The sequence below is a fragment of the Ornithodoros turicata genome, chromosome 2 (assembly GCF_037126465.1).
Source record: "Ornithodoros turicata isolate Travis chromosome 2, ASM3712646v1, whole genome shotgun sequence".
Classification (NCBI taxonomy): Eukaryota; Metazoa; Arthropoda; class Arachnida; order Ixodida; family Argasidae; genus Ornithodoros; species Ornithodoros turicata.
The window spans coordinates 136,410,100-136,435,987 of record NC_088202.1 but is presented as its reverse complement, the minus strand read 5'-3'; the positions used below and the strand labels follow the sequence as shown (position 1 = coordinate 136,435,987).

The 25,888-nt window shown below is 47.0% G+C and overlaps 1 protein-coding gene and 1 long non-coding RNA gene across 5 annotated transcripts in view; both read left to right on the top strand.

Annotated features, from left to right (window-relative positions):
* Nucleotides 1-25,252, top strand: part of LOC135386192 (uncharacterized) — a 449,529-nt gene extending 424,277 nt beyond the window's left edge. For all 4 annotated transcript variants that reach the window (XR_010420629.1, XR_010420631.1, XR_010420630.1 and 1 more), the window contains 2 exons: nt 22,498-22,556; nt 24,865-25,252. This is a non-coding gene — a long non-coding RNA (uncharacterized LOC135386192). The remainder of the gene's footprint in view (nt 1-22,497; nt 22,557-24,864) is intronic.
* On the top strand, nt 1,935-6,540 carry LOC135384133 (uncharacterized). The gene is made up of 5 exons (XM_064613352.1): nt 1,935-2,198; nt 3,804-3,939; nt 4,916-5,136; nt 5,789-6,013; nt 6,125-6,540. Exons 1-5 carry the CDS (start codon nt 2,019-2,021, stop codon nt 6,494-6,496), a joined length of 1,134 nt encoding a protein of 377 aa, XP_064469422.1. The 5' UTR covers nt 1,935-2,018; the 3' UTR covers nt 6,497-6,540.
* Nucleotides 25,253-25,888: the final 636 nt, after the last annotated feature.

Here is a 25,888-nt window from a genome sequence, read left to right as displayed (position 1 = left end):
TGTTTCAAGTGTACGTTTGAGGTGAATTCTCCCTGGGATATCGCAACGCGCTTATAGGACTCTACAATAAATAAATGAGTTCCGATTGCTTCAGAAATTGGCGTTATAATATGACTGACTCTGAACGTTGGTCGTTGGGGACATTACGGACCTTTTAGTACGCTACTGTAAATCGAAAGATCTGATTATTCCTGATATCCCGCGCAATTGGTTAGCAGGCCTCAAGAAATTCTCGATGACGTTTCGCTCTTATCGGATTTATTCATCGTATATATTGATGTGATCCGGAGCCCGCGTGGCACCTTAGCGTCTCGGAGGCAGAGAATGGGCAGAGAATATGGGTACTTTTTCAATAACACTTACAAGGGTTCTGCTGCTTTTTGAAGACGTCAGGCCTGTACCCTCACAGCCTCGCACTTTTAAGGAAACCGATGTCACTTTCGTAAATTATCCACCTGGCCACGGTGTCAGGTCCTGTACAGATACTGCCTAGGATTGAGGCCAGCATTCGTCTTGTTTCGGCTGCCAAGGTGCTACTGGTCAACACGAAGAACGGATCGCTCTTCCTTGACTGACCCAAATATTCCCGGAATATAAATGTTGGCACGGGAATACGGGAATCTTGCTTTGCCATCATTGGTTGCGCATCGAATGAAGGGACAGCAAGTTTGAGGTGGACCATGTGCATTCCCGCGTCGTTTCAGCATGGGCGACAAAAGTAGATTTAGTTTACAAGGCCACACATATCCAAACAACGACCACGTGTTTGGGAAGTTGCCGCTTTGTTTTGCCAATCACGTGACCTATCTTGTGTTCACCACTTCTCATGCGAAGACACACACTGTGGCTTCAATGGAATGATGGCAGTTGAAGAAAAGGCACCAGCAGTGAGATTCGAACCACACCCTCTGATTTCCGGTCAGAGATGCTACCAATTACACCATGCTAGCTACCCTCTCTTCAGCGCACCAAGCCACGCTAGGAAAGCCACGGGGACACGTACTTCACCCTTTCAACGTATTCTCTCTTACATTGTTGCCATTCACTCGCACATTCACACAGGCGACCACACTTGCCATCTTTCTCATATAACTTTGAAGTGGATGAGGCAAACACAGAAGGACAAAACCGCCACCTACTAGATTATAACGACGATGTCATAGGCACCCCTTCCCAGCGCCACATTTTTGGAAGGTAGCTGTGGCGCTACTCATCGTCCCCGTTATTGCTTCCTCAACTTCTACAATACTTTGTACTTCCACGTACCTTAGTATTTCTGTACAAGCGGTGGATATTCCACAGATGTTTCATTCTGAGGTTGATTATCATCATCATTCTACGCGTTTTCATAGGAGCTACTGCTGTCGTCTGCTACGGTAGTCGTACATACGCTTCTGCGAGTTCAGAATTCAAATTTCCATCGTCCAATCGTGATGCAGATCTCGCGTGCCGATGAGTAGCGCCCCTAGCGGATCGCGCGGACGGGCCCCTGATAGGGGTTCCTCATTATGACATGGTCGTTATAATCTAGTAGGTCGTGGACAGAACACACGCCAAGCCTTACAACGCCCAGTTGCGCGCTGCAGTTGAATGATGACAGTTGAAGTGTGGGTTCGAATGCAACTGGCTGGTGCCTTTTCTTCAATTCCCATCATTCAACTGAAGTTTGCAACTGGGCGTTGTGAGACTTGTTCGTCCTCCTAACGATCCCTTGCCTCATATACTAGAACGTTACCGCATGACACCTGATAGTCCGTGGTGTCGCGCCCTGGGAACAAGTTAATCTCGGTGGAGTTTGTTTGTGTACTTCTCTATTCAATGGAATGCGAAGCAGTCAGAATAGAATTGAAGCAGTTATAGGAGCACCAAGTTTTAATGACAAGCTTTCGTGCAGAATGTACGTGCAGCACCTCGCGACCATGCTTACAGGTTATCATCATCGTCATCACTATTGAACGTAGGGTCACGTGCGAATTTCCACTTTCTACGGTAACCATCTCTAGTGCACCATAGTGACCATGGCTGGTGGAGGGGCAGAGTCGGCTGCGAGCGTACTGTCGTCTTACCCAACAGTGCGGCGCATCCTTGCCGAGCTGCCCGTTCAAGACCTCTTCCGATGCATCAACTTCAACAGCGTCTGGGAATGCGTCTGCCTCGGCATTGTCCGAAGCAAGTTGGCAGCATTAGTCGTAGCATCTGTGCGTAAAATGTCTTCTGTTCATTCAGCGCCACGTAATCCGTGTGCTAGCGTAGCAAGCTATTTCCTAAGCTATCACCGTTGGGTATGCCCTTAGCTGTGTACGGTACGTATAGGGTTTATTCACATGACGTCATCCGCAGGAGCGCGCCACTGCCGCTAGCAGATTTGCCGCCATAATGTAGGTCCACATGTTTTGACTGTCCAGGCTTTCATCCACATCGCGTTCACCGTGCATTTGGTGTTTCAAAGTTATTGTACTCTGTGAATATTATTTGTACCATAATCCAATAGCGCAAAGACAGCGAACGAAACAGGAACTAAACTTGGGACTACAGGGACAGGTACTACATCATGGCGGCGATTTCGGCTTTTCGAAGCTAGTGCCCTCTGGAGGAGTGACGTCAGTGAATCAACTCTGTACTATATCACAGTTAGGTAATACCTTCGTGTGTGAGTTTGCACTGTTCTAGTAGTCGTGCTTCGTTCAACACTTGCACGTACAGGTCCCGACAAGAGTTTTATTTTATTTATTTAGGATACTGTTGGTCCACAAGTGAACCGTTATAGGTGGCTGGACTGAAAAACAGGTTCTAAAGTTTCAAGAAAATTATACATCAACTTGGTTCACAATGATGACCGGAAGGCTGTGGCATTCACGTATTCTTTTTGGATAAAACGAGTACTTAAAGTCATCCGTACGAGCTACGATGTCCTTTAAATGTCGATTATGATTGTGTCTAGAAATGTGACATCTCGGGATCAAACGCGAAGGAAGCGGGGTTCTTGTCATCAACTGAAACAAGGCGCACATTTAAGGCGCTGTAGCTTGAAATATTGTTCCACTATGGTAGCAAATTAGCCCTGCGACATAACTCTGACGCCGATGTTGTTGTGCGATAATCTGCAACAATAAATCTGGCAGCTTTCTTCTGAACCTTTTCTAAGTTCTTTTTGCGTATGACAAGATGGGGATCCCAAATTGGACAGGCATATTGCATTAATGGGAAGACTATAGCGATCTGTACGCTTTTAACCTCACACCGTAAGATGAGTATCGTAGCAGACGTTTGAGTTGGAACAACCTTCCCAGAGCCCTTTGGACTACACTCTCTACGGAACAGTTCAGTCTAGTTCACGGAACACGCGAGCGGTGCATTTCCTCCTCGGTGCGACACCCTACCGGCGAGCAAAAATGGGCTCCTTTACTCGTTCACAGGGGTGAGTGAGTGCGCTGGTAGCGACACACCGCGGTAGTTTCGGTATCGCTTGAATGTGCTCGAAACGTGGTTTCAACTGGTGTCGTGCAGGCACACTCCTGTACCACATAGAACGAGTGAACAAGACCGCTTCCGCTTGCCGCTAGGGTGTCGCACCCAGGGGAAAATACACCGCTCGCGTGTTCCGTAAACTTTTGTCGGGACCTATACAAGTGGAATAACAAACTAAGTTACTCCATGATGGCACTATCTCGTCAACGACATGCCAACAGTGATACATTACTTTAAACCGTTACCTTTATCGGTAATTAGGAAGATGGGGACATGTCGGTTTTCGATTCGTTATATAACTAGGGCAAATACAAAGGAAATGCATTCTGTTCCAGGAGAAGCAGTCAGATCCTGAAGATTCCCTTCCCAATTTTCGTGCTATAATGAGTCACCATCTGGAAATCTGTGAGCGTGTTGGCAGAAAGCCATCATATGTCATCATCTTCTTTACAGACGAGCTGGATATAACAGGCATGTTGAAAAAGAGTATTGAGCTTATGACAACCTGTGCTGGGGGTCGCTTCGTTCAGCATAGTTCTTATAGAGCGCCTGTGGCGTCGACGTGTGCTTTAGTGGCGCGTCCCATATAGGAAAGGATGACTTACAGGAAGTGGAATACGTATTGCCAGCTAGAAAATGATGGGTGACAGGTATCCTACACTTTTCGAGCGGGAATGTTCGCTGGATCACATTACTCGAGGCATATTCCAGCGTGGACTGGACATATCTCTTAAATGTTTCATAAATGATAGAGCTAGCATGTCTTCTTCGCAAAATTTAATTAATGTATTCGCTAATAGTGTCCGCTAAAAATACATTAATAATGCTCAAAATACCACCTTCCACAGATCATAATTTATATTCATGTATTTATTGCTTCATATAGGCTTCACTAATCGTTCTGTCCACGAAGTATGCGTTGCGCTTTATATGAAAAATCTTCGCACTGAAAACAGCACTTCGCCACATAGCCGGCACGCCTATGTATACGTGCTACATATCAGGGTTGATAACGGTAAGATTCTGTGCAATGGTTGGCTTGCTATATGTGGTGACGTTCTGTTCAATTAAGCATCTTGTTTTACTCAGTGTGCAGCGTGCGCGTGAGCATGAAATCGGCTATACAGTATTCTAGTCTACGCAGTTTGAGTACTTACCGTCATTTACATTCGAAAAGTCTAGATGATTTTCGTCATTACTGAGGCTTACAAACGTAGAGGCACTTCTGGATCTCATGACTGCTTGTGCTACCCGTTTTCTTAGATTGACTACTATGAGTGACGCAAACATCCTGCTGCGAGTTTACAGCTGCTAATAGTGGAAGTATAACAGCTGAATGTCAGTGTCCAGCAGATCGCATTCACACGATTTTTGATATAATCAGTCGTCGAAAAGTGAAATACAAAAGGTTGTGTGACGATGGACGTTCAACGCATTTGCAATACAGAAGTGTCGGAGCTCTGCGAGCTTTTCGGCGCGGAAACATCAGTGGTGGCAGCAGAAGTACAGGACGTCCTGGTATCATCCACATCATCGGCAGACATCTGCAAGCATCACATATCGGCGGCACTCTTCTTCTCTACTGAGGATGCTGTGCACTACCACTGCGACGTGACCTCGTACCTCAACTCGCCGGGTACCTCGGATGATAACATATGCCCATGTTTGGTAACCGTCTATGGGGGATACAGCGCATACTGTGTCGTATGGATGATAGCCGTAGCAGACACTAGACGTTGTATTGTCAGCTTCCTATCGAAGTGTATTCCTTCTAAGTATCTGACCTCTGCATGCCCAATCGAAAACGACAGCAGAAAGACACGCCACATTAGTTAAGTGTATACACCAGAAAGCACCACAATATAGTTTTTTTTTTTTTTTCAAAGTGGATGCATCGGTCGGATTGCGACTGAGTTATGCAGATGACTAATACATCAGTGGTGGACATTCTTAGACGTAATAGGATACGAGGAACAAGCTGATGCACAACCGTTATCGATGTGCCGCTCAAAATAACTATAGGTGGATTCGGTGCTGAACGTTTTCAGAAATGTGGACTCGAATGGATACGAGTTGACAGAGGCAGATGAGAACAAACGAATGGTGTCTAATCTGTATCAGCCATGTAGTGTTCAATGCACGGTTCAGTGAACGCATACAGAACCACACTGACTAATATGGCAATTTCAGTGCAGGTAACATTTTCGCAAATTGCACCGATACAGATATTCTAGCTGCATCAACAGATCGGATGTGCGCACTGATAAGTGGAACGTATCGCTCCTGTATACAACAATTTCCAAATTTTTCCTCTTGCAAGACACTCCGACGAGGGCAATGCCAGAGGCTAGGACAGGCTGCTCGGCCTGTGCATTATGTCAGACGAGCTGACTTCAACGACCCTTGTACCGGAGAGAAGGTTCAGTTCGCCCTTTACTTCAGCGCCCTATTCGTGCGGTCTCTAGCGTTCCTGGAAAAGGAGCATTTACGGGACGTCGCCACTTGTACATTTCGTACAAACTGTTTCAGGGTTCTTCAGCACCAGGTACATCGATCGTACATCTAAAACTAGAACAAGATTACAAGAGTCTCACGCAAGCGATTGCGGCTTACCGGGACTTCGTTCTCCAGAAAATCCTTGTATGCTTTCTTTCAGAGGTCCAGGAAGAACAACTCATGCTGCCCAGTTTATTGGGGTCTCAAGGGTGTCGGCCGCGAGATAAGAGCAAAAAGCATAAAATTCTCACCGCACCACACAATGGCACAGATAGAGCGACGACTGTGCAGGTTCCGTGCAGCCTTCGGTGCCACGAACAACGCTGTGGCCCTAGTATTTCAAGACGCTCAGATAGCCGACGATGAAGTCGCCCGAGTGATTCGAAAGGTGTTCCCGCAAGTTCCACTTCTTTCGGTTTCTGGAAGTTTAATGATGGACTTGAACAGGACAGAAGCATTCTCGTTGCTGCACCTCGACGCGACTTCGACTTTCATATCTAAGAGCGTTGTGCTGATGGTAATTGCATTTTGAGTTTTTGTAGCAGTTATGGCGTGCAATGAATATTGTTTACTTTAGCCTATAAGCTTTCGATCTCACTAAAAGGTTTGGTTGCTCATGTGACGCTGTGGCATCTAGGACAGTGTCTGGCAAGTAAGTAACTAAGTAATTCCTGTATTCGAAACGTGCTCGCAGAGCGACACTCGCAGAGTGAGCCGTGTTTTACTGACGCGGAGATTCGCAAGTGAAGAATTGGTTATGGCGCACGCTGAGACAGCATATAATTATACTAACCATGGCGGTAATGTTTATTCACCTGTTAGCCTAACAAGTCTGCATAGAGTTCCGGAAAGTGTGTAATTTCTGCTTGGTTTAAGCCAGATCAGGTAGCAGTGTACTCGCCGTTCGAGCACTAGTGCAAAATGAGCGATGGGAAAATACTGCTGCTATTGACAAAAAAAAAAAAGGGGGGAGAGATTGAATGCATCACACGCCAAATTCGGCTACTCCCATGAACACACCCCATACCCCAAAGGGGGAAAAATATAGAAACTCGCCGCTTTCGCGATAACTATCGGCCAAAGGCCAAATCACCGGTTAACGTAGTTTACAATGAATCACGAGGTCCTAATAGAGTGACTCCAACGCACACCTCTGAATAAACGTCACAAGCGCTGACAAGGCAGCATTACTCTTGTCAGACGGCCAAGGACCCAGCACTTTTACGAGGTCAAAGTTGCGGTTGTCCAGTCGGTCGGGAGCAGATTTTATGGTAGCCCTTTGAGGTGCGTATCTATAACAGTGCACGAGAACGTGTTCAGTGTCTTGCACGGTTGCACAAAGTGTACAGTTCGCTGAGTCAGTCTTTCCCAATTTTATGGAGGAATTGCCGCCCGTATGGCACGTTCAGACAGAACCTGTGCAAGAGCGTCTGGGTAGACCGAGGTAACGTGGACGGATCTCTAAATTTCAAATCCGGGTCAACTAGATGGAGCAACGAGAAGTGCCCGTCGCCTTGTAGCCATTGTCGTCTAGTCATAGTCTGTGTAGGAGACCTCAATATGTCTTGCACACCGGCTTTGGCGTAAGGCACTGTTGCATGCACACTGTCCGAATGTCGTGGACTACGGGTACCGTACACCCATTACGCAGGAACGATATTGTTGCTTGTAGACCAGCCTTTGAATCGCTATATATGATCCATTGCGCTGCAGATGGGTATGCAACCACATATTGAAGAGCGAGTAGTATGGAGTGTCACGCAGTTGCGGCATGCACTTCTACTCCATTAGGGGGTCATGGGTTTCGCAGCTATGATGTGAAAGCACTTTACCGGGAACCATGCCACAATTGGCGACCAGTTATTTCGACAAAAGCTAAAATGTGAAGGGAAACATTCGTAAAGGGAGCGATATTCTCATCAATAAAATTGTTAGAATATTTACTTCAGCATGGACTGTTTTTTTGTATCGTCCTGCAATATAGAACCGTAAAGCATCTCGATGTACTGTAAACACGCCATCATCTTCGTTGGCCAGGGATTGTTTGCACAAAACTCTGAGTGCAACACTCGTTTCGTGCAAGCGGGCCCTGGCGTCTCGGAGAACATTTGTTTTCTGTTTGATTCCCTAAATATTCCTCATATTCGGGCCTTTCTTCCCCACATTACAGTTGGTGTGGCAGATAAGCTTAGCACATAACACATTAAAGTCTGCATAAAGTGGATACCCTGTCAATACCAACCTGAAGTATTTAAGTGTTATTTATTTATGAGAGAACCCCATGAGGGGGGGAGGTGGCAGTAACAAGGTAATCAGCAACGTAATAATACAGAAAATACCGTGGTGCTAAACTCGCAGTTAGTTAGCAAGATCACGACTGAAATAGCAAAAACCCTTAATAATAATTAACGACTCTGGAAGACAGTTCACAGAAGTGATTGTGTGTGGAAAAAATGAGCGTGAAAAGTGATCGGTATTAGACTGAAAGCACTCGACCTTGAGAACATGATCGAGTCTGGGGCATACATAGTGGGTAGGAGATAAAAAAAATTTGGTCTCACGTGACTGCAGTGAAAGAACTTATGGAATCGACACAGTCTGATGTACTTCCGGCGTATCGCAAGGTCAGGTAGACCAAAGGTAGAACAACAACAACAACAACTTTATTACAAGATGATGACTGGGGAGTTTCATTGCCAGGGGCGATACTCTGCCCCAGTGCTGGTGGTGATGTGGGGAATGAAATAATGAGCACCTTCACAATAAGGATCGAAGTCCTATGGTATCCAGAAAGGTGAAGAGACCTTTGAGGGCAGAGCATTGGTGTGCTGGACGTGGCCAGGGACCAAGCATTTTTGCGAGAGAGTGGGGGCGAGAGTCAAGCTCGTTAAGGGATCTGGAGAGTACGGTTCGGGAAGGTTGGTAATGTGGGCAATGGAGAAGAATATGCGCTAGATCTTCCACAGCAGCATAGTGACTGCAGTTGGGAGAGTCAACTTGTCTCAAGCGGTAACGTCACTGTACTGTGAAAGCCACATCGACACGCATTCGATGAACTACTGTGGCGCCGCTCATAGCCACGGTTGCTTCGCGGCGCTAACACGAAAGTAACAAAAATAGAAGAACTAACGCGGCATCTTGTCGAGAGATATGTCGAGGCATGCGGAAACCGAGCGCTGGAACTCTGCTCAGCATGGCTGGGGGAGAATGTCAGCGGTCCATTGGCGGATAGCCAGAGGAGTTAACGAGGCGCCGAAGTACGGACCGACGATCTCCTTTCAGTTGCGCAATACGCGTCCGTCTCCGAGACGAGAGAGCTGCTTATACGGCGTTGTCGGCCTCTTCATTGCCTTCGACACCGCAACGGGCTGGAACCCATTGGAGAACGAACCTGTACCCTGCTTCGTAGACAAGCTTGTAAGCCATTAATACATCCATAACCAACAGTGCAGATGAGCCTCGGATGCCAGAATTTTCAATTGCTTGGAGCGCGGATGTTGAGTCAGTGAATACTACCCAACCCCGTGGGGTAAAGTGAACGATGTGCTGCAGAAAGAAAAGTATGACATGGAGTTCCGCAGCTGTGGATGAGGTTTGATGCAAAAGGCGACTGTCCTTCCACTACGCCTTCGGATGGGATGACGAATGCCGACGCTGACGTGCGATTTCATGATGCGCAGAGGCTGCGCGTATGCTGCGGCAGAGGTAGAAAGAGGTAGCATAAAAATGGGCTCGAAGGACTTGAGGGGGAACCTGATCTCTGCGGTCCTGGAGGTCCGGAAGACGTGCAAAGGTGGGTGGCACAGGCAGAGACCAGGGGGCATTCGGCGGTGTGACGGCCTTAGCTATGAAGCCAGTGAGAGCCTGGCGTGTCCTCTGCGCTACGCTTTCAGGACTTCACTTTCAGGACGGTATAGAATTTTCCTGAGGAGTGGATGACGGGGAATGTGCGCACGCAAATGTAGGAAGTGTCGAGCCGTTTCACGCTCACTAAGGACCTCCACCGGGAGTTCACCAGCTTCAGCTAGGACTTGCCATGTTTCAGCCATTCTTGGAACTCCAAGGCAGCGACGAAGGCTTCGGGCAAACAGGGTCAGAAGGGTATTTAACGACGTTGTAGAAACCCTGTGCAAGATTGGAAGGCTGTAATGCACAGTCGCCCTCACCAAAGCCGCGTGAACGACTAGAAGAGAGCGTTGATCACAGCCATAACCTAAGCCAGAAATATGTTGAATTGCAGGAAACCATCATTGCACTTTGGTTTCAAGGTGCTTAATGTGGCGAGCCCAGCGCAGGTTCGAGTCCAGGACCACACCAAGGAAGCGAGGGGAACATACAGGCCCAAGCTTCTTTGCACCAACCCAAAGAGGGAAATTTCTCATAGCCTTGTGAGTGAAAGGGAGCTCGACGCAATTTTCGGGCGAAAGGTCGATTCCAAGTCGCGTGAGGTACAGATGGACATTATTTAAGGCTAGCTGCAAATGGCACTGAATGGCTGGTCATGACTTGCCTACTGTCCAAAGGGCAACATCATCGGCATACACAGAGAATGGTACTTTGCGAGGAATTATCGATTTTGGCCTGCCATTACCACATTAAAGAGTGTAGAACTCTGAATGCTTCCTTGGGGCACGCCTTGATGAACAGGGTGCTTAGGGCTTTGGCCGTGGGGTGGGCAGACAACGGTAGTTCGGTCCGTAAGGAAATCGTGGAACCAGCTGATGAGTCGACGAAATACTCCAAAAAAACCACAAGGCGTCGAGCACACAAATGTGCGAGACGGTATCATATGAGTGCTTGATGTCCAGGGAAACCGATACAACAATCTGCCGATGAGCACGAGCATGTTGGACTGTAGAGACTATGCCGAGAACTGGATCCATGGAGCTGCGGTGGTGACGAAATCCAGCCACATCTTGGAAACCATTCTCTCCATGAGTTTTTCCCATACAGTTTGCCAGCCTCGCAGAGCGGAAGGATGATAGGGAATTTGGGGTTTGCCTGGTTTCAGGATGGGAACAACTAATGCCTCCTTCCAGGTAGATGGTACGGATCCCTGTCGGCAAGACGTATTATAAACATGAAGGAGAGCTAGGAGTGGCCGCTCGTCAAGGTTTCATAGTGCGGCGTAGGTGATTTTATCTGGTCCTGTGGACGATCGCACATTCACAAGTTTCAACGCAGTCTTCAGCTCGATTAGAGTAAAGTCGTGGTCCATAACCTTCTGTGGACAGGGCCAGTCTTGGTGAATTTCTGTCGTCAAGCTCTGGACAGAACTGCTCTGTACCCCAGTCGTCGAGACAGCCGCCGGTGTCGTTAGGACGACGGAGAAATTTGTCGCTAGCGTGATTTTGTCCACATCCTTAACGATAGCCAATGCCACAAGAGGATTCTTTTCTGGGGGCGCATCCTTCAGAGCATGAATTGTCCTCGAGATCTTTGAGGCCGGGTCAAACGATGAAAGGTGTTGACAAAACTTACGCCAACGCTTCCGGTCTTCTTTCTTATAGGGAGACTCCGGGGCAATCCGAAACTATTATAATGCCTGTGTAAATAAGTTCGGTACATTCTTCCGAAATGAGAAATGAAGTTGGTTTGGCAGTCGGGGATTCGTTCGTTGCCAAAAGAGTTGGGATGCTCAAAACGAAAACGAAACTTCCGAAGGTTCCCTCTCCCGCCACCCTGTACCATGCGTGATGGCGGCCCGTAGTCTTGTGTGGGCCACCGCTTGTTGTTGTTGCCCCTGGAGCGGGATGGCGCTTATCCGCAAGGGAGATTGGAAATGACTAAAGGGCAACCTCCATGGAGCGAATTTTTGCAACGAAGTTCGCGCGGCAGACTGTCACGCGCGTTCCGCCGCCAGTTGTTCGCCGGCACCAGCTCCATGGAGCGAAAAACCAGCGGACGGCGTCGGGAAGTCATGCTGTGATGTCCCTGTTGCCAGGGTATAAGGGGAAAGCTTAGTGAAATCAATTGCTCGAAAAAGTGCATTTAATGTCACAAATTTTGCAACTAAATCCAGCATCTGTCTGAAAAGATGCGCCCAGTAACGTACCGAAAAGCATATTCACTACTGCGAAAAGAAAACATGTTTCTTGGCAGAGAATGCCTCACGTTCTAACGATGCAGTTGGCGAAACAGCGAGCAGACGACAGCATCCAGTTGCAAGAAGAGGACGACGACGATGATTCACGAGAGCAGACGACCACGTGCAGGCAATCTGGCGTGGATTCGTAGCGGAAGAGCACTTTGATTGGTTCATCTGCAGTTGACGCTTCCGGAATCGCGGACGCTGGGCGAAAATATCTGGCATGGGCAGATCGGCGGCGGACGCTCACATTTTTGACGCCTCGCGCAGGGCGTCCGACGCTCAGCGAAGTTCGCAGCTTTTTCGCTGTACATTCGCTCCATGGAGGTTGCCCTTAATGAGGTGCTGTCACCAGGATGGTAAAAACGCGCACGCGCTTTGTAACTCCTTTGTGCCACATGAATGACCATATGGCCATCATGACCAGCCATCTGCTTCCTCGGTTCCGTTCTAAAATACTTGCCAGCTGTAAATGCAAAGCCTACAGAAACAGTACACGAGGACCACCGGTGAGGTGAAGACCAGTATTGCTTGACTGCTTCTCCGTGGAGGAGCGCCTAATCACTCAAAGCAAAATCTTCCTTTTCAAATTTCCTGTGCCACTTGGGAATGAGAAATTCTATGCACTGAAATATCATACGGTACGGATTGGCGTCGCAGCGTTACCTCAACACGTTTTCGGTGCAGAGTCTCGCTTTAAGTTCTCGTGTTACTTTGGCTTTCATCCGGCGGTACGCTACAATGTAAGGAGGTTGCCCAGTTCGGCGAGCCGTTCTCTCTGCTCGGCGACGTAATTCTCTAAGGTGGTTAATTGCTGAAGAGGTAGTTTTATTGAAGAGATACTAGAAGGATAAGAATAAATGTTAGAGATGTATCGAGCAGCACGTTCCCATAATGAATCAAGCAGGATATTAAGCATGCTAAGATGAGGGTCCCATACGCTACAAGCGTACTCTAGTTTAGGGCGTATCAGTGTTGTATAGGCAAGTTTTTTCAGAGATGGTGCGCATGCTTGTGGTTGCGGCGTATGAATCCCAAGTTACGATTTGTGTCACTTAAAACTGATTTAACATGGTTCAATAAAGTACCAATTTGGGCCTGTTGGTCACGAATAAGAAAATCGCTAAAATAGTGCTAAAAACAACGTACGTACTGCACTTTCAACGAAGGTGCAGCGCTTTGCGTCCGTCCCGTGTCGTCGTTATTTGTTTTCAGCAGTGCTTTAGCGATTTTATTAACATGGTTCGTGCAGCTCAGAGTACGAACAAGATTAACGCCGAGGTATTTGTAGGAGCTGGACTCCGGGATAGTAGAGTAGAGTTGTTCAAAATGTAATGAGTCTGATATGGCTGCTTTGGACGTGTGAAAGAAACTGGGGCACACTTCGATATGTTGAGGACAAGCTTCCAGATAGAACACCATGAGGAGGTATAATCTAGGTCGTGTCGAAGGGTGAGCTGATCGGTGAGAGAATATACTACGGTAGAGTACACAGTCGTCTGCGAACAGACGAATGCTTGAAGATATGGAAGTCGGGAGATTTTTAAGAAGAATAAGAAAAAGAAGAGGACCGAGTACTGACCCTTGCGGTACGCTAGATAGGACAGGAAGCGGAGACGAGAGGGAATCATTGACCAACAGGTGTCACCTGTGAACGCCTGTGCATATAGTCTTTGAACCACTTATGTACAAGATGATGAAGATTCAGCGAAGACAACTTTACGAAAATCAAGAAAAATGGCGTCAGTGCGTACGTTATTGTTCAAGTTACACTGTATGGCATGAATAAAACACGATAATTGTGTACCACAAGAGTTGCCCTTGCGAAAGCCGTGTTGATTACTATGAAAGAAATTCAAGGTCAGTCAAGGTGAGGAAAGATCCATGAGAAAACGGTTCTAGTATTCTAGACTGGGCGCGACGGGAATATAGACAATGAAATCGGGCGGTAATTAGAAGAAAAGTACAAGCGCGTGTTTCTGGTCTCGAGGTCAGTGCGGTCAGTGTACCACTGCGCGTGCTCAGCCGTTCAGTACGAAACCAGAATTGACTCACTTCACTCGGCATCACCTTGCTATTGCTATCCGTCCATATTGACTACTTTGAAGCAACACGGGGCACCCTGCATCAAACAGTTATGGCCGTAAGTACAACGAATAGCATGAATATGTCGAAGTGCACTTCCCGTATTTCGAATCAGGAGAAACATACCGACTGAAGTATCCGAACCTAGGGCCTCCTAATTTCCGGTCAAGAATGCTGCACACACCACGCCATTGATTCTTAGACGTTGGAAGCTTGGATGTGTTTGTGTCTTCTATGTCTGTAGCCTGCCTCGGCTGTATTGCCGCTTTGTATTTGCAGTGGGGCCGTCTAACGAATGTGGCGAAGAACACGCTCGTTTCCACACGTATTATACCGCAGGCAATGCAGATGGCAGCCGCGCCTTGAAACGACAGTTTTCGCAATCTTTTTCCGGCTATTGCCATTGTATAGCAGTGAATGTACATTGTAATAGAACGTGTAGGCGAATGTAGTTCCGTATCCAGACCACTGGCTTTTTTAAAGAAAAAAAAACTATAAAAACAAATCATTTACGTAAGTGTCTAATTAGGAAGGAATTAAAACTAATTAGGAACGAAATTAAACAGGAATGACCCTCGTATATTGCGTGGAACGTATCATAATTAAATTTTATCGCCCGTTGCTTGAAAGCGATCCGCCATTTTTACTAAGGACCTTTTGATCTAACCGGTGCCTGCACCACCTAGTGCACGCCTGGGGGGGGACGCCCCTCCCCCTCCCCCCCAGATTTCCAATCTGTAAAAACCTAACCTGGACTATCCTCAATACAGTGTAGATTAGTCCAATTCAACAACCGTACCTTTTGCAAGATGGCAAGTTTCGAATCCGTTAGGCTTAGCATTCTCGTGTTTCTTCTGCGCTAGAAGTGCATCAGACGGGGTTGTTGAAATGCATATAAAAAAGTTCTAGTACACGGAATTTTATAATTTTACATTTTTATTTCAGTATATGACTTTCTTTCACTTCTATGCAACATTTGCCTTCCAAACGCTTTCACTAAGAGTAGTAAAACCGTTCGGTTAATGCGGCATGCACTTTCTATCTGTCAAAAAAATAAAAAAATATAAAAATCGTGTGGTGGTCTTGGCAAATTTCGAAGATCAAAATTCAAGTTCTCGTGAACTGCATTTGATAAACACGCTCAGAGTTAATGGAAAAATCTCCTCCGAGATAAATACCGTTGGCCCCACAACGCTCAGACAAGTAGATATTTTAATACGATTTTTTTTTATGAAACACCCTGCACATATAAACTCTTCGGGTTCGAGTTTTCGGGTTCTGTGCCTTTTTCCAAAATCGCTGTTTCTTTTCAGTAACGGTAACGTACGTTAAAATCGAGCGATATTATGTGGAAAAGTGGATTTACGGGTAGAAAATCGGAAGGAAAAAAGAGCGCGTGATCCATTTCAGAACAACACCAGATGACGGCAACATAGCACGCTCTTAACCAATCACCATCTCGAATGACATCGTTCTGTCCCCTGATTGGTTAAAAACAGAAGGGCAGTGGTTGGCCTGCACCGTGCTATGTGGTTTTTGTAGTGTACTGACGGACGTGAACATGTCACCCCTCCCACACGGATATTTTCAAAGATGTCCCGGCCCCTCGACACACAAGCACACGCCCCTAACACTTCATAAATGTTATGAATACGTAGGGCAGTAAACAGATGACATCCCTTCCTACGGAATTCCAACACGGCTCTGGGGTGAAAATACTGGGCAAATCCCTGCTTCCACCACATTAATGATCCCTGCCACTAACCGGGCACAATCAGTGTTGTTTATTCAGAGCCTTTACAAGTGTGCCCATAGTGGCGTTCATTGCAATGATCAAACTGTAAAGCTCAGTGATAGAAACGGAAGGTTTATTGATATTTCTTACTGTCTTCTCTCTTTCAACATAACAGGCAGTGACTCCAACGAGTCCAAATTCAAAGCAGCAGCCAATGAAAATCGTCCAATTTGCTCTCAGGGCTCTGCAATCATTAACACCACCAGCTCATCCAACAGATCACCCTCCATCGTTTTCACGAAAGAAAATCATTGGCGTCGGCATTTCTATCGTCTTCCTTCTGTTGCTCGGGTTGCCATCTATTTCATCATTGGTGGCGGTACCGTTCGGAAAAGCGTCCACTACTCACTCTGCGATTCGCAAGCTTGCAGCGCACTCGAAAACATGCTCCGTAAGACCATCAGCCAAGAAACGGACCCGTGCGACAACTTCTATGCCTATGTCTGCGACGGTTGGAACAAAGGGCAGTCCAAGTCTGTTTACCAGAACCATGTGGATAACTTTTTGGAGTTGCTAGCTGAAGGCCTTATGGAAAATGTTCCTCGCTACGACCAGAGTCCCGACCAGAAGGCGGCAGCCTTCTTCCAGGCGTGCAGGAGAGCTGCAGATGACGAACGTGGAGACATGTGGGGTTTAAGGCAAATACTTCACACAAGCGACCGTGCAATTGGGCCCGTTATTTCTGAGAAACCGGACGTCCTCAGATCACTAGTTCGATTTTACAAGTCTCTCAGGATCAGGAACCTTCTGAACATCGACAAGAACGAAGGCAGCTTGGTCATATCCGGAGGCGCTATGTTAGCTAGTAAATACCAACGTAGAGCAACATTAATTAAAAACCCGGGAACGTATGACTACAAGACTTACTACGAGACATTTCAAATGCGACCAAAGGTCATCTACATGTCAGAACAAAAATTCCTTCCATATCTGAATTCGTGGAAGTTGAAGATTCGATACTCGGCAATCTAACAAATTTACACCAAGGCAGCCGTCAAAAGCCTTCCGAAGAACCTGAGCGACCTGGCAAACTTAACGGCCCGAGATTCCTTACGAGCGCTGGATAAACTCGTGACCGGGAACTTGGACTTACCGCAAATGCCCCGGTGAAATATCAGGGCGACGGGGACAGCGATTACATCCGCGCATTCAGCGGGCTTTTGAAAATTCGATGAAAAGTACCTGCACTACGAAGTAGGTTGGATCATGATACAACAGTGCGCCACTTTCATCGATCGACAGTCCTTAGTGCATATGTCGGCGACTTCGAGCCATTTCAGCCGGGAAGCTTGACAGATATAACAAACCGCGACTACTGCTTCGTGACTACAGAACACATGCTGGGATGGCCTGTCTACGCCAATTTTTTGAAGCGGAACGTACCAGCGGAGTCGATAAAGGACGTACGTAACATTATCGACGACATTGGCCGCGTTGCTTTTCCTAAGATATACGGAAAGATGACACCAGGTTCACCTTACACGGATTCCGTCTTCCGGAAGAAGCTTCGTTTACTCACGACGTACCAAGACCGATTTGAAGACTTCAACTTCAGCGGCGCATTTTCCAAGATCGCCGATATGGGTCCTTACATCTTCCAGAACTGGGAGGAAGTTATTCGGGGCCTCCACACATTTTGGAAATTGATCAGCACGCATTTCAGCCCAGGTTACTCGAAAGACATCTAACGGTATAATCTTTACAACGATCTCGAAGGTACATACCTGCTGCGCCTACGCTATGATGATGCCACTTTACGACCTTCCGTCATCAAAGCGGTCAAGTATGGTGCTTTGGGGTCCTTGATCGGCTCGGCTGGCTTTGGGAATGTCCCATACTATTGGTCAGCTTTAACGAAAGTAGAGACTGTATCATGAACACCTCTGCTGACGGCCAACTTCAAGTGAGCAGGTGCTTCATCCAGCAGGAGCGTACGCGTAACTGGGAGGCGTACCGGAACTCTGTGGGTCCTGCTGACGACGTCCGACTGCGTAGTTTGCCTGACTTAACGTCTGCCGAGGTTTTTTTCGTGACCACATGTTATATTCTGTGCGGCCTGCCTAAAGAAGCTCACCCGAATTCCGGTGCAACGAGCCCTTAAAACACCTCAAGGATTTTCTGAAGCTTTCGGTAGCACCGACGGAATACAGCTATGAATCCTGACGAGAAGTGCAAGCTGTTTCCAACGTCATGAGCCTAAGCCACCTCTTACTTGCCACGATACCATACTCTGAAATAATCTGAATGAAGTCATGTAACTCTCAAATATGTTTTCTTGAAGCGGTATCAATAACACATATATTGTTTTCTTTTCTTCTTCTCGTCGATCTTTCGTCCAATAGGTCACATGATCTGCTTAGAACGCAAGCGTGAACGAAAGGCTTCGCTTGGGATATTAATCTTCACACTACTCTAAATATCAGACATTAGTCCTCATCCCTTAGCAGGCTGGACAGCATGCGTGACGTTCGAGATGTAGTATATTTATTTATTCCTCCACTGTTTTCATACACTAGTAATCACGCTGCGCATATCTTCCATAGCGACTTGTAGCGAACTGTAGGCTCGCCTTAGCTCCTCCGTGCTACGCGGTTGTTTCCAGAGCGCACCTGTTTTGAACAAAATGGAGCTCGTGTTGTGTTATCAGTTTTGCCGTCCTGTACTAACACGCATCACCACCCAGAAATGGGGGGTTGACTATTCGTGCATGTTCAGCAAGGGAGTGAGAATCGTCGACATACCATGCCCTACGAACCTTGCAGGAGCGCTACATACTGTCACAGCACTGTTAGGACTGTCACAAGGCCCAGTTCACAGAGTAAGGAAGAGACGAAGAAGACATGCTCTTGTTATTCAACGAAGAGGACATTTTATGATTCCGCGGCAAAGCAACACAGTTCCTAGGCAATGGCGTCGACGGCGAAATATCCGTTGTCATCGACGACGGCAGTTTCTTTTTTATTTCGCTAGTGCAGTAGTTCCCTGCATTGTGGAAAGCTGCAGGTGCAATGTACCTCAACGTACAAAGTTTCATTTCTTTCCTGTTCAACCATAGTGCAGAAAAGTTGAGAAAACTCGTTCACGCAGCCTGAATAAGTGTAGTTAGAGACGGAGTATCCGCTCCCATCCCTCGTCCCGTGTGATGCTCGGCGGGGACAAGGACTCCTCCGTCCACATGACGTCACCGCGCGCCGCGGACTTATCCGGGGATGCGTCCCTCGTGTGAACCCACCCTAACTGGGCGACATCCTGACCTACAGACTTCGGAACACGACGTCATGAAACAGCGAAAGTTTGGCCCCGTTCCCAGGCACTATTTGGCTCGGAGCTGACGTCTCGACTTGTATACAACCGGCTGCAGTGACGTCAGCTTCCGGATTGTAATATATATAAGTGCGGGATCTAGAGGAGCCGTGTACATTTCTGCTGTCATCATCGCCTCAACATGTGATTAAATGTTGTCTTTTTGTTCGTTGCACGTTATGAAACAATGCGGTGACAGGCCCTACCAGGATGTTTCAGCGTTTGAGCGTTTAAGATGACCAAGAGAGGACATAACGAAATGAGTCTGAGTGGATATGGAGGGGAGAAAGTAAATGAAATTCGGAACCTTCAACATCTTTTGCAGAGCTTTTTCTTGTTTCGTCATCGGAGGCACCGAATGTGGTTTGTTTATTGCTTTGCAAAAGGTTCCGATGCCGTCTCGTCTTTTTGCAACCTAGCTGCTCTGACAACCTCTCATAAATCTCACACTTGCAATAGATGCACTGGGCCATTGTGTCACGGTCTTTGACTGGACGCAGCTCCATTGACTACTTGCAGCATCACCATATGCTATTGCAGAATACCTCAGGTCTTACTTAGGAGGCATTTTGGAACTTGCGTCTCTCAAAGTAGCTGAAAGAAACTATATAGCGCTGCGAAGAGTAGAAACTCCCCGTGAGTGGGGCTTGCTCTGAGCAGTTACGGGCGGTGAAAGGTTGGCGCGATTTCATATTACTCTTCGCCAGCTAGAGCTTGTTATTTACCGAAATGTGACAGGAAATCACGAATCTCATGTCAACATCAGCATCAAGACAGCTCTGATGTTGGCATTATGTTAACACCAGCCCGGACAGCTCTGATGTTAACATAATCGTCAGAGCAGCTGTGATGTTAACATCAGATCTGATGTGATTTGGGACACTGTCATGATGCTAACATCAGCTGATCTTAACCATCAGCATCAGAGCGGCTGTGATTATAATATCAGCTGGAGTTAGCATGAAGACAGTGTTCCAAATCACATCAGACCTGATGTCGCTTTTTTCCAATAGGGAAGGAGATGTTAGTTGTGTTAAGGAGAGGTACCGGTGCCACGGAGGCATTGAAAGGGTACGCTGCTGCAGCTGACTTGCGCACTTCACCTTCATCATACGCAGAAAACCAGAAAAGCATATTGTTATGAGCTTCCGCCGAGCAACTACATCTCCAAATGCCCACCAACACATCACGTTAGTTCCAAGCCCAAGGATACCTGACTCGCCAAGAGATGTTAGTTCTGTTTAGGAGGGGTACGGATGCCATGGAGTCATTGAAAGGGCGCTGCATTGAAAAAACTCGCTGCTTCTGACAGCGTATGGCATGAATAGCCAGTTTTCTAGGAACCATACTATAAGAAGATACGAAGGCAGAAAAAATAGGCGATGTCAAGTAGCCGGTGGTCAGTAAATCAAAGAGAGAGTGATATTAACGGTTCGTGAACGAGACTGCACTTACTCAGATTACCATGGTAACCAGGGTAACTTGAAGAGCTGCGGTCTCGTGCACGAAAATCTTGTTTACCATGTGTAAATAAATAAGTTGCTCCTACCGTTTAATATCACTCTTTGAACCATACTATAAGTAAGAATTATAATCACAAGAATAGAATTCGGGCACGAAGAACCTGCCGCAGTACATATAAACTCCAGTAACCAGTTTTTAGCCATTCCTGACGACGAACAAGGACAATTCATTTCTCGAGGCGACTAGCATCGCACCTTCGTCGAGCAAACGAGTATAGAAATGGCTAACTGCTACTGCAGTTCACTTCGCCGCAGTTCTGCTTCTTCTTCCTTGGGGCATTCAGTAATCTAGTTCGGAATATTCAGGTACCGACCTATGGCTGTGTCCTTTTACTCGGAATGACTGTCTTTGTTTATTCAAGTCGCGCGATTCGGAGTCGTGTCATATGGCGGTCGTCGCACGTCACCGACTCCAGCGAGCCGCATGGAGAGGAGAGTCGCTGCGAGCCGACTCTAGTGCACCCTGGACCTTCAAATTTCAGACCACGAGTCACTGTCACAGGGATGACATCTCGATAGCCGTTGCAGCGACATTTTTACCCACCAAAAGTGCTCTTCTCTCGAGTTGCTCGAGTTCAATAAATGAACGCAACCATGTAATGCGCGAAACAAAGCAAGCGAGGTCACACATGTAACGACCGGCACCGGCCACAGGGAGGCACTGTTGCCTCCAGAACTGGTTTCATGTGAGGCCTATAAAACGCCATCACCACTACCACCGCGGGATCGTTAGCAGACCTGGTGCAGCTTGCCATCCTCGATAGACGGCACTGGTGCGCACTGAACGTCTTCGATTAAAGGAGTGCACACGTTCAGTGCAGCACTAGGTGCATTCTTTTCGCTTGCACTGGATTGCACTACCTTGGACTCCAAGCAAGACGGGTTATCGGGTTACTTTCCTGCTAAAAGAAGCTTTATTAGGAATGCCTTTCTTTTCAATAAGAAAGTGCAGCACGCAATAAATCAATTCGGATATAGGGCAGGAGGAGCAAGTGAAAAGAATGCACCTGAGTTGCCCCGCACCCACACCGTGAAAATCGGCCGAGCGCCAGAGTGGAATCCCAAGAAGCATCGCGATTGCCGGAAGCACGTAGGAAGCGGAAGCGGCAAGTAACCAGGTGTAGCCGGACAAGTAGCGGCAGACAGCAATCGCCAGCATGGCATCGGTAGCGCGCGCCAGGTGCCGCTCGCTACGGGTCGCGCAGCCTACGAGCCACAACGAGTACACATCACTAGGTGGCGCGCGCTACTACCACCAGATCCACCAGAGTCGGTGCTGTTTCATGTTCGATAATGCCTCCGCTGACACACCGCCAGTGTAGAGCGTCACGCACCCCCGGTGGTTTCGGGGCAATTCCGGAGCAAGTTTATAGAGGACACTATTAGTAAAGTGCAGCCTCCATGTTTGTTTGACAGTCGTAGCCCACGGGTTAGGGATACATGAGCCAAAACGACTACAAGCAAATCGACTGCAAACCATTTTTGGTAGAACACGTGAGGTGAAGACATAAAGTAATTTTAAAATCATGTCATCTAAATGACCATTATTAAATATTAGACCGGAAGAGAAAGTACATAAAGTAATTGAAGTGACAATAAAATGAATTTCTTTCGTGAGAACGAGAGTCGTATAGAGGAAGACGTGCCTAGAGCTAGCCGCCACGCGCTCACGAATGTTGAATCAATTGAGCTGTCTTCTCTGGCTGACTTGGCTACATTCAGTTACTATTACCTTCCAGGAGCTACTCAATAACCAGCTCGAAGGGCTACGGTGAACCATCAATCAGGCTCCATGGCTGTAAGTAATCCGTCGCTACTACGAAGGGTTTCCCGTTTTTCTCAACTGTCGTGCAAAAGGTTTATCCGTATACGCTTAAAATTTGCAGGGATTAAATTGTAGGGAGTATAGTGTCAGCCGTGTTACGTTCACCCTGAGGAGTCTGTTTTAGATTGGGTGTAGTTCCGTAGGCGGGCTTATTAATTTTAAAAATTATCGAAGTGCGTTTGAAATTTAAATTATGCTTCGATGTCAATGAGAGGTGATATAGGGTATCGGAAGCATAAGAATTATGAAAAAGTGTTGAGTAGAAAGTTGTGTGTGCGTTTGTAAAATACCATTTGAAGGCGTTCATTCACAGCGACGGCCTTGTTAAGCCTAACAGATGTGGAGGCCGCCATCTTGAAAGATGGAGAAGTGTTGACAGTGAGGGCCGCCTGGGGAGGAAAATTGGTAAATAAGGAGCCGTGTGCTGAGGAATTTCGCAGTATATGTTTTGACTTCTTACGAGGTGGGGGGAATCTATTTGTTTTCACAGGAAAGGTCAGTCAGGTTTTCTACAAATTGAAAGGAGAGGAAAACCTGTTTTGCCTTGTACTGTTGAAAAAATTTTGGATCAGCAAATCTGGATCTGAGAAGGAAAAAAAGGTTTTTTTTTTTTTTTTTTCACAAAACATAGGTTATAGTGTCGAGACAGTGGGTGAAGACTTCAAAAGTGAAATGAAAAAGGACGGGTGTGTGCTATTGCAGGCTGTATAATGTTGAGCGTCTGTGACTGTACTAACCATCACTAAGGTTAGGTCAGGCCACGTTTTTACATATTTCACAACTTGTGGAGATTGTGTTCACATGGACTGTGCAACCGTCAGCAAGGCTATGTCAGGCCAAGTTTTCACATATTTTACTCGTTACATATTTCACCAGCCCCTAAGCTAATTATCCCCCGTCCCTCCAAAGCACGTGACCCTCTGAAGTGAAATGAACGCTGTCCTGCCTGCGCTCACGATTGTGGTGGTTTCGGCTCATTTGTGCATCAAACTGTACATCAAACTTCGTGTATTTCGAACATCAAACAAACATCATATCATAATTTCATCGTAAAATCAAACATTTCAAACATCGTATTTCGAACGTATACGTGCGAAATACGATGCTCGAAATATTTGAAACGATGTTTGAACGTATACGTGCGGGATTCAGGATTTTAGAGAAATTGAGAAACTCCTTGACTGCCTCCTTAATTTGAAGGATATTGAGGGATCTTGTATTTACAAGTGGTTATAACTTCCATTTCGCCACACCAGCACCGGACTACTGCTTCTGCCTTCTTGGGCCTCTTCAGCAGTGCTCAAGTGGGCGACGTTTGAGTGGGTGGCGTCAGGAGGTCACGTGGAACGTGATATCCTCCCGTCAGACTGAGAGGCTCGCCACTGAAAACCCAGTTCAAGAACAGTGATGTCCTTTAGAGTGAGGAGAAGTAGCCGAGGCTCTTTGCCTGCATGTAGAACGTGTGCGTACAAGTCCGAAACGTCGCCCCACCACGAGTGGAGAGCCGTTTTGTCCTTCTTGGGCCTCGTCCGCAGTGCTTTGAACAAGGGCATTCAGTGGTGAATGTCTCGCCCAGAGGGAGGAGGATGAAGCGCCATAAAGGGAACCACTCCAAGCAGTGTGACGCCATGCGGACACGGAGGCACCACATGTGCCTTAAGAAATGATAGCGTATCTAAGAGTCAACGCCAATCTGGTTCCCCGTTTGATAGTTACTCCACACAGAAAATGTGGCAGTGCGAAAGAGGCACATCGCTCTCTCCCTCATATTGTACAACACTACACATTTCATTTCATTTATTTACATGTTATCCACATGTCGCACATGTGCTACCAGCCCACATAAGCTTGTGTGCGACGCTACCTGTTACCATGATAAGTGTATGTTCCTGTCGAAGAGAATGCCCCGTTTGGCGTCGCACTCTGTCTATTGAGTTTCGTGAAAACTCGTACACTTGGAAGACAAGTCAAATTGGAGCATAGTACGTACGACAAGCAGTGCACTAAACACGCACGGGTATAAAGATGGTTTCTCAGCCTCTTTGAGATCTGCAACGCAATGATCGTTTTTTTTTACGCTCGTTGGCGACGTGAGTGTCTTCCACGAACAAGACCACTAAGTCTTGAGTAATTCCTTTGTCCTTCGGCGTTACGGCCGATGCGTTTGCTGTCCTCTCTGTTTGTAGCTCGCATCGGCTACTTCTCGTTATGTACAATTGTTTGTTTGTTTGAATTTCTAGCTGTAGTTTCGTTTTTCAGCTCACGTTTTTCTTTACAACAGGCCTCGCCGTCGACCAGTCGTACAGTGTCTCACTGAAACTACGTCGGAAACCCACGCGTCTCACGAATTCGCAATCAACGCCCTGTACGTGCTGACACCACCTGCATCGTCAAGCTCCGAACGCTCCCTGGTACAGAAGTTCAAACGCATAATGATCTTTTTCATCCCGGTACTTCTGTTGCTGGGTGTTGTAACCTATTTTGTCATCAAGCACTTCAGCGGCCGGAATCATTACCTGCTCTGCGATTCGCAAGCTTGTAGTGCGTTCGAAGTAATGCTCAGTAGGACCATCAACCACCATCTCGACCCGTGCGACAACTTCTACGTCTTCGTCTGTGATGGCTGGAACAGGGCTCAGTTGAAGTCTGTCCTACCGTAGCCACCTGGACCACTTTCTTGCGCTGCTGAACGACAATCTCCAGGGAACTGTTCCTCGATATGGGGCAGAATTCACATGAAAAGGCCGGCAGCATTCTTTCAAGCGTGCAGAATGGCTGCACAGAAGAATCGAGGAGATACGCACGGCTTCAGAAATATTCTCTCTGAAAGCAACGTAGACTGGCCCAGCATCTCTGAGAAGGCGGACGTGCTCTTGTCATTGGCCAGGTTTTTCAGGATCCTTAGGATAACGAACCTTTTGAATATTGAAAACAGTGGAAATGCATTGGTCATTCATGGCGGTGCAGCAGAAGCTTCCAACTACAAGAAGAGGGCCGCCGTAATTCAAAACTCGGGAAGGTACCAATGGTACTACGAGACGTTTCAAATGCGACAAAAGGTGCACGTACGAGGGAAGAATTCATGCTTCCATACTCCGAATTTTTCCAAGTCGAAGTTGCAATACTCGACAATCTCACAAACTACACGAAGAACACTAGCACGAACCCACCGAAGAACTTACATGAGCTGGCGAACCTGACGAATGAAATTTCTTACGAGCGTTGGTAAGAATCGTGACAGAGGAGCTTGTCCTCCCTGCAGATGCCCCAGTATTTATCAGCGAGGATGACTCTGATTACCTACG

Excerpts from the sequence above, each read along its gene's own strand:
- LOC135384133 (XM_064613352.1), top strand. The coding sequence starts at position 2,019 with ATGGCTGGTGGAGGGGCAGAGTCGGCTGCGAGCGTACTGTCGTCTTAC. Across the intron at positions 3,940-4,915 it reads AGACGAGCTGGATATAACAG|AAGTGTCGGAGCTCTGCGAG; the intron begins GCATGTTGAAAA and ends TTTGCAATACAG. Across the intron at positions 6,014-6,124 it reads TCAGGGTTCTTCAGCACCAG|AGGTCCAGGAAGAACAACTC; the intron begins GTACATCGATCG and ends GCTTTCTTTCAG.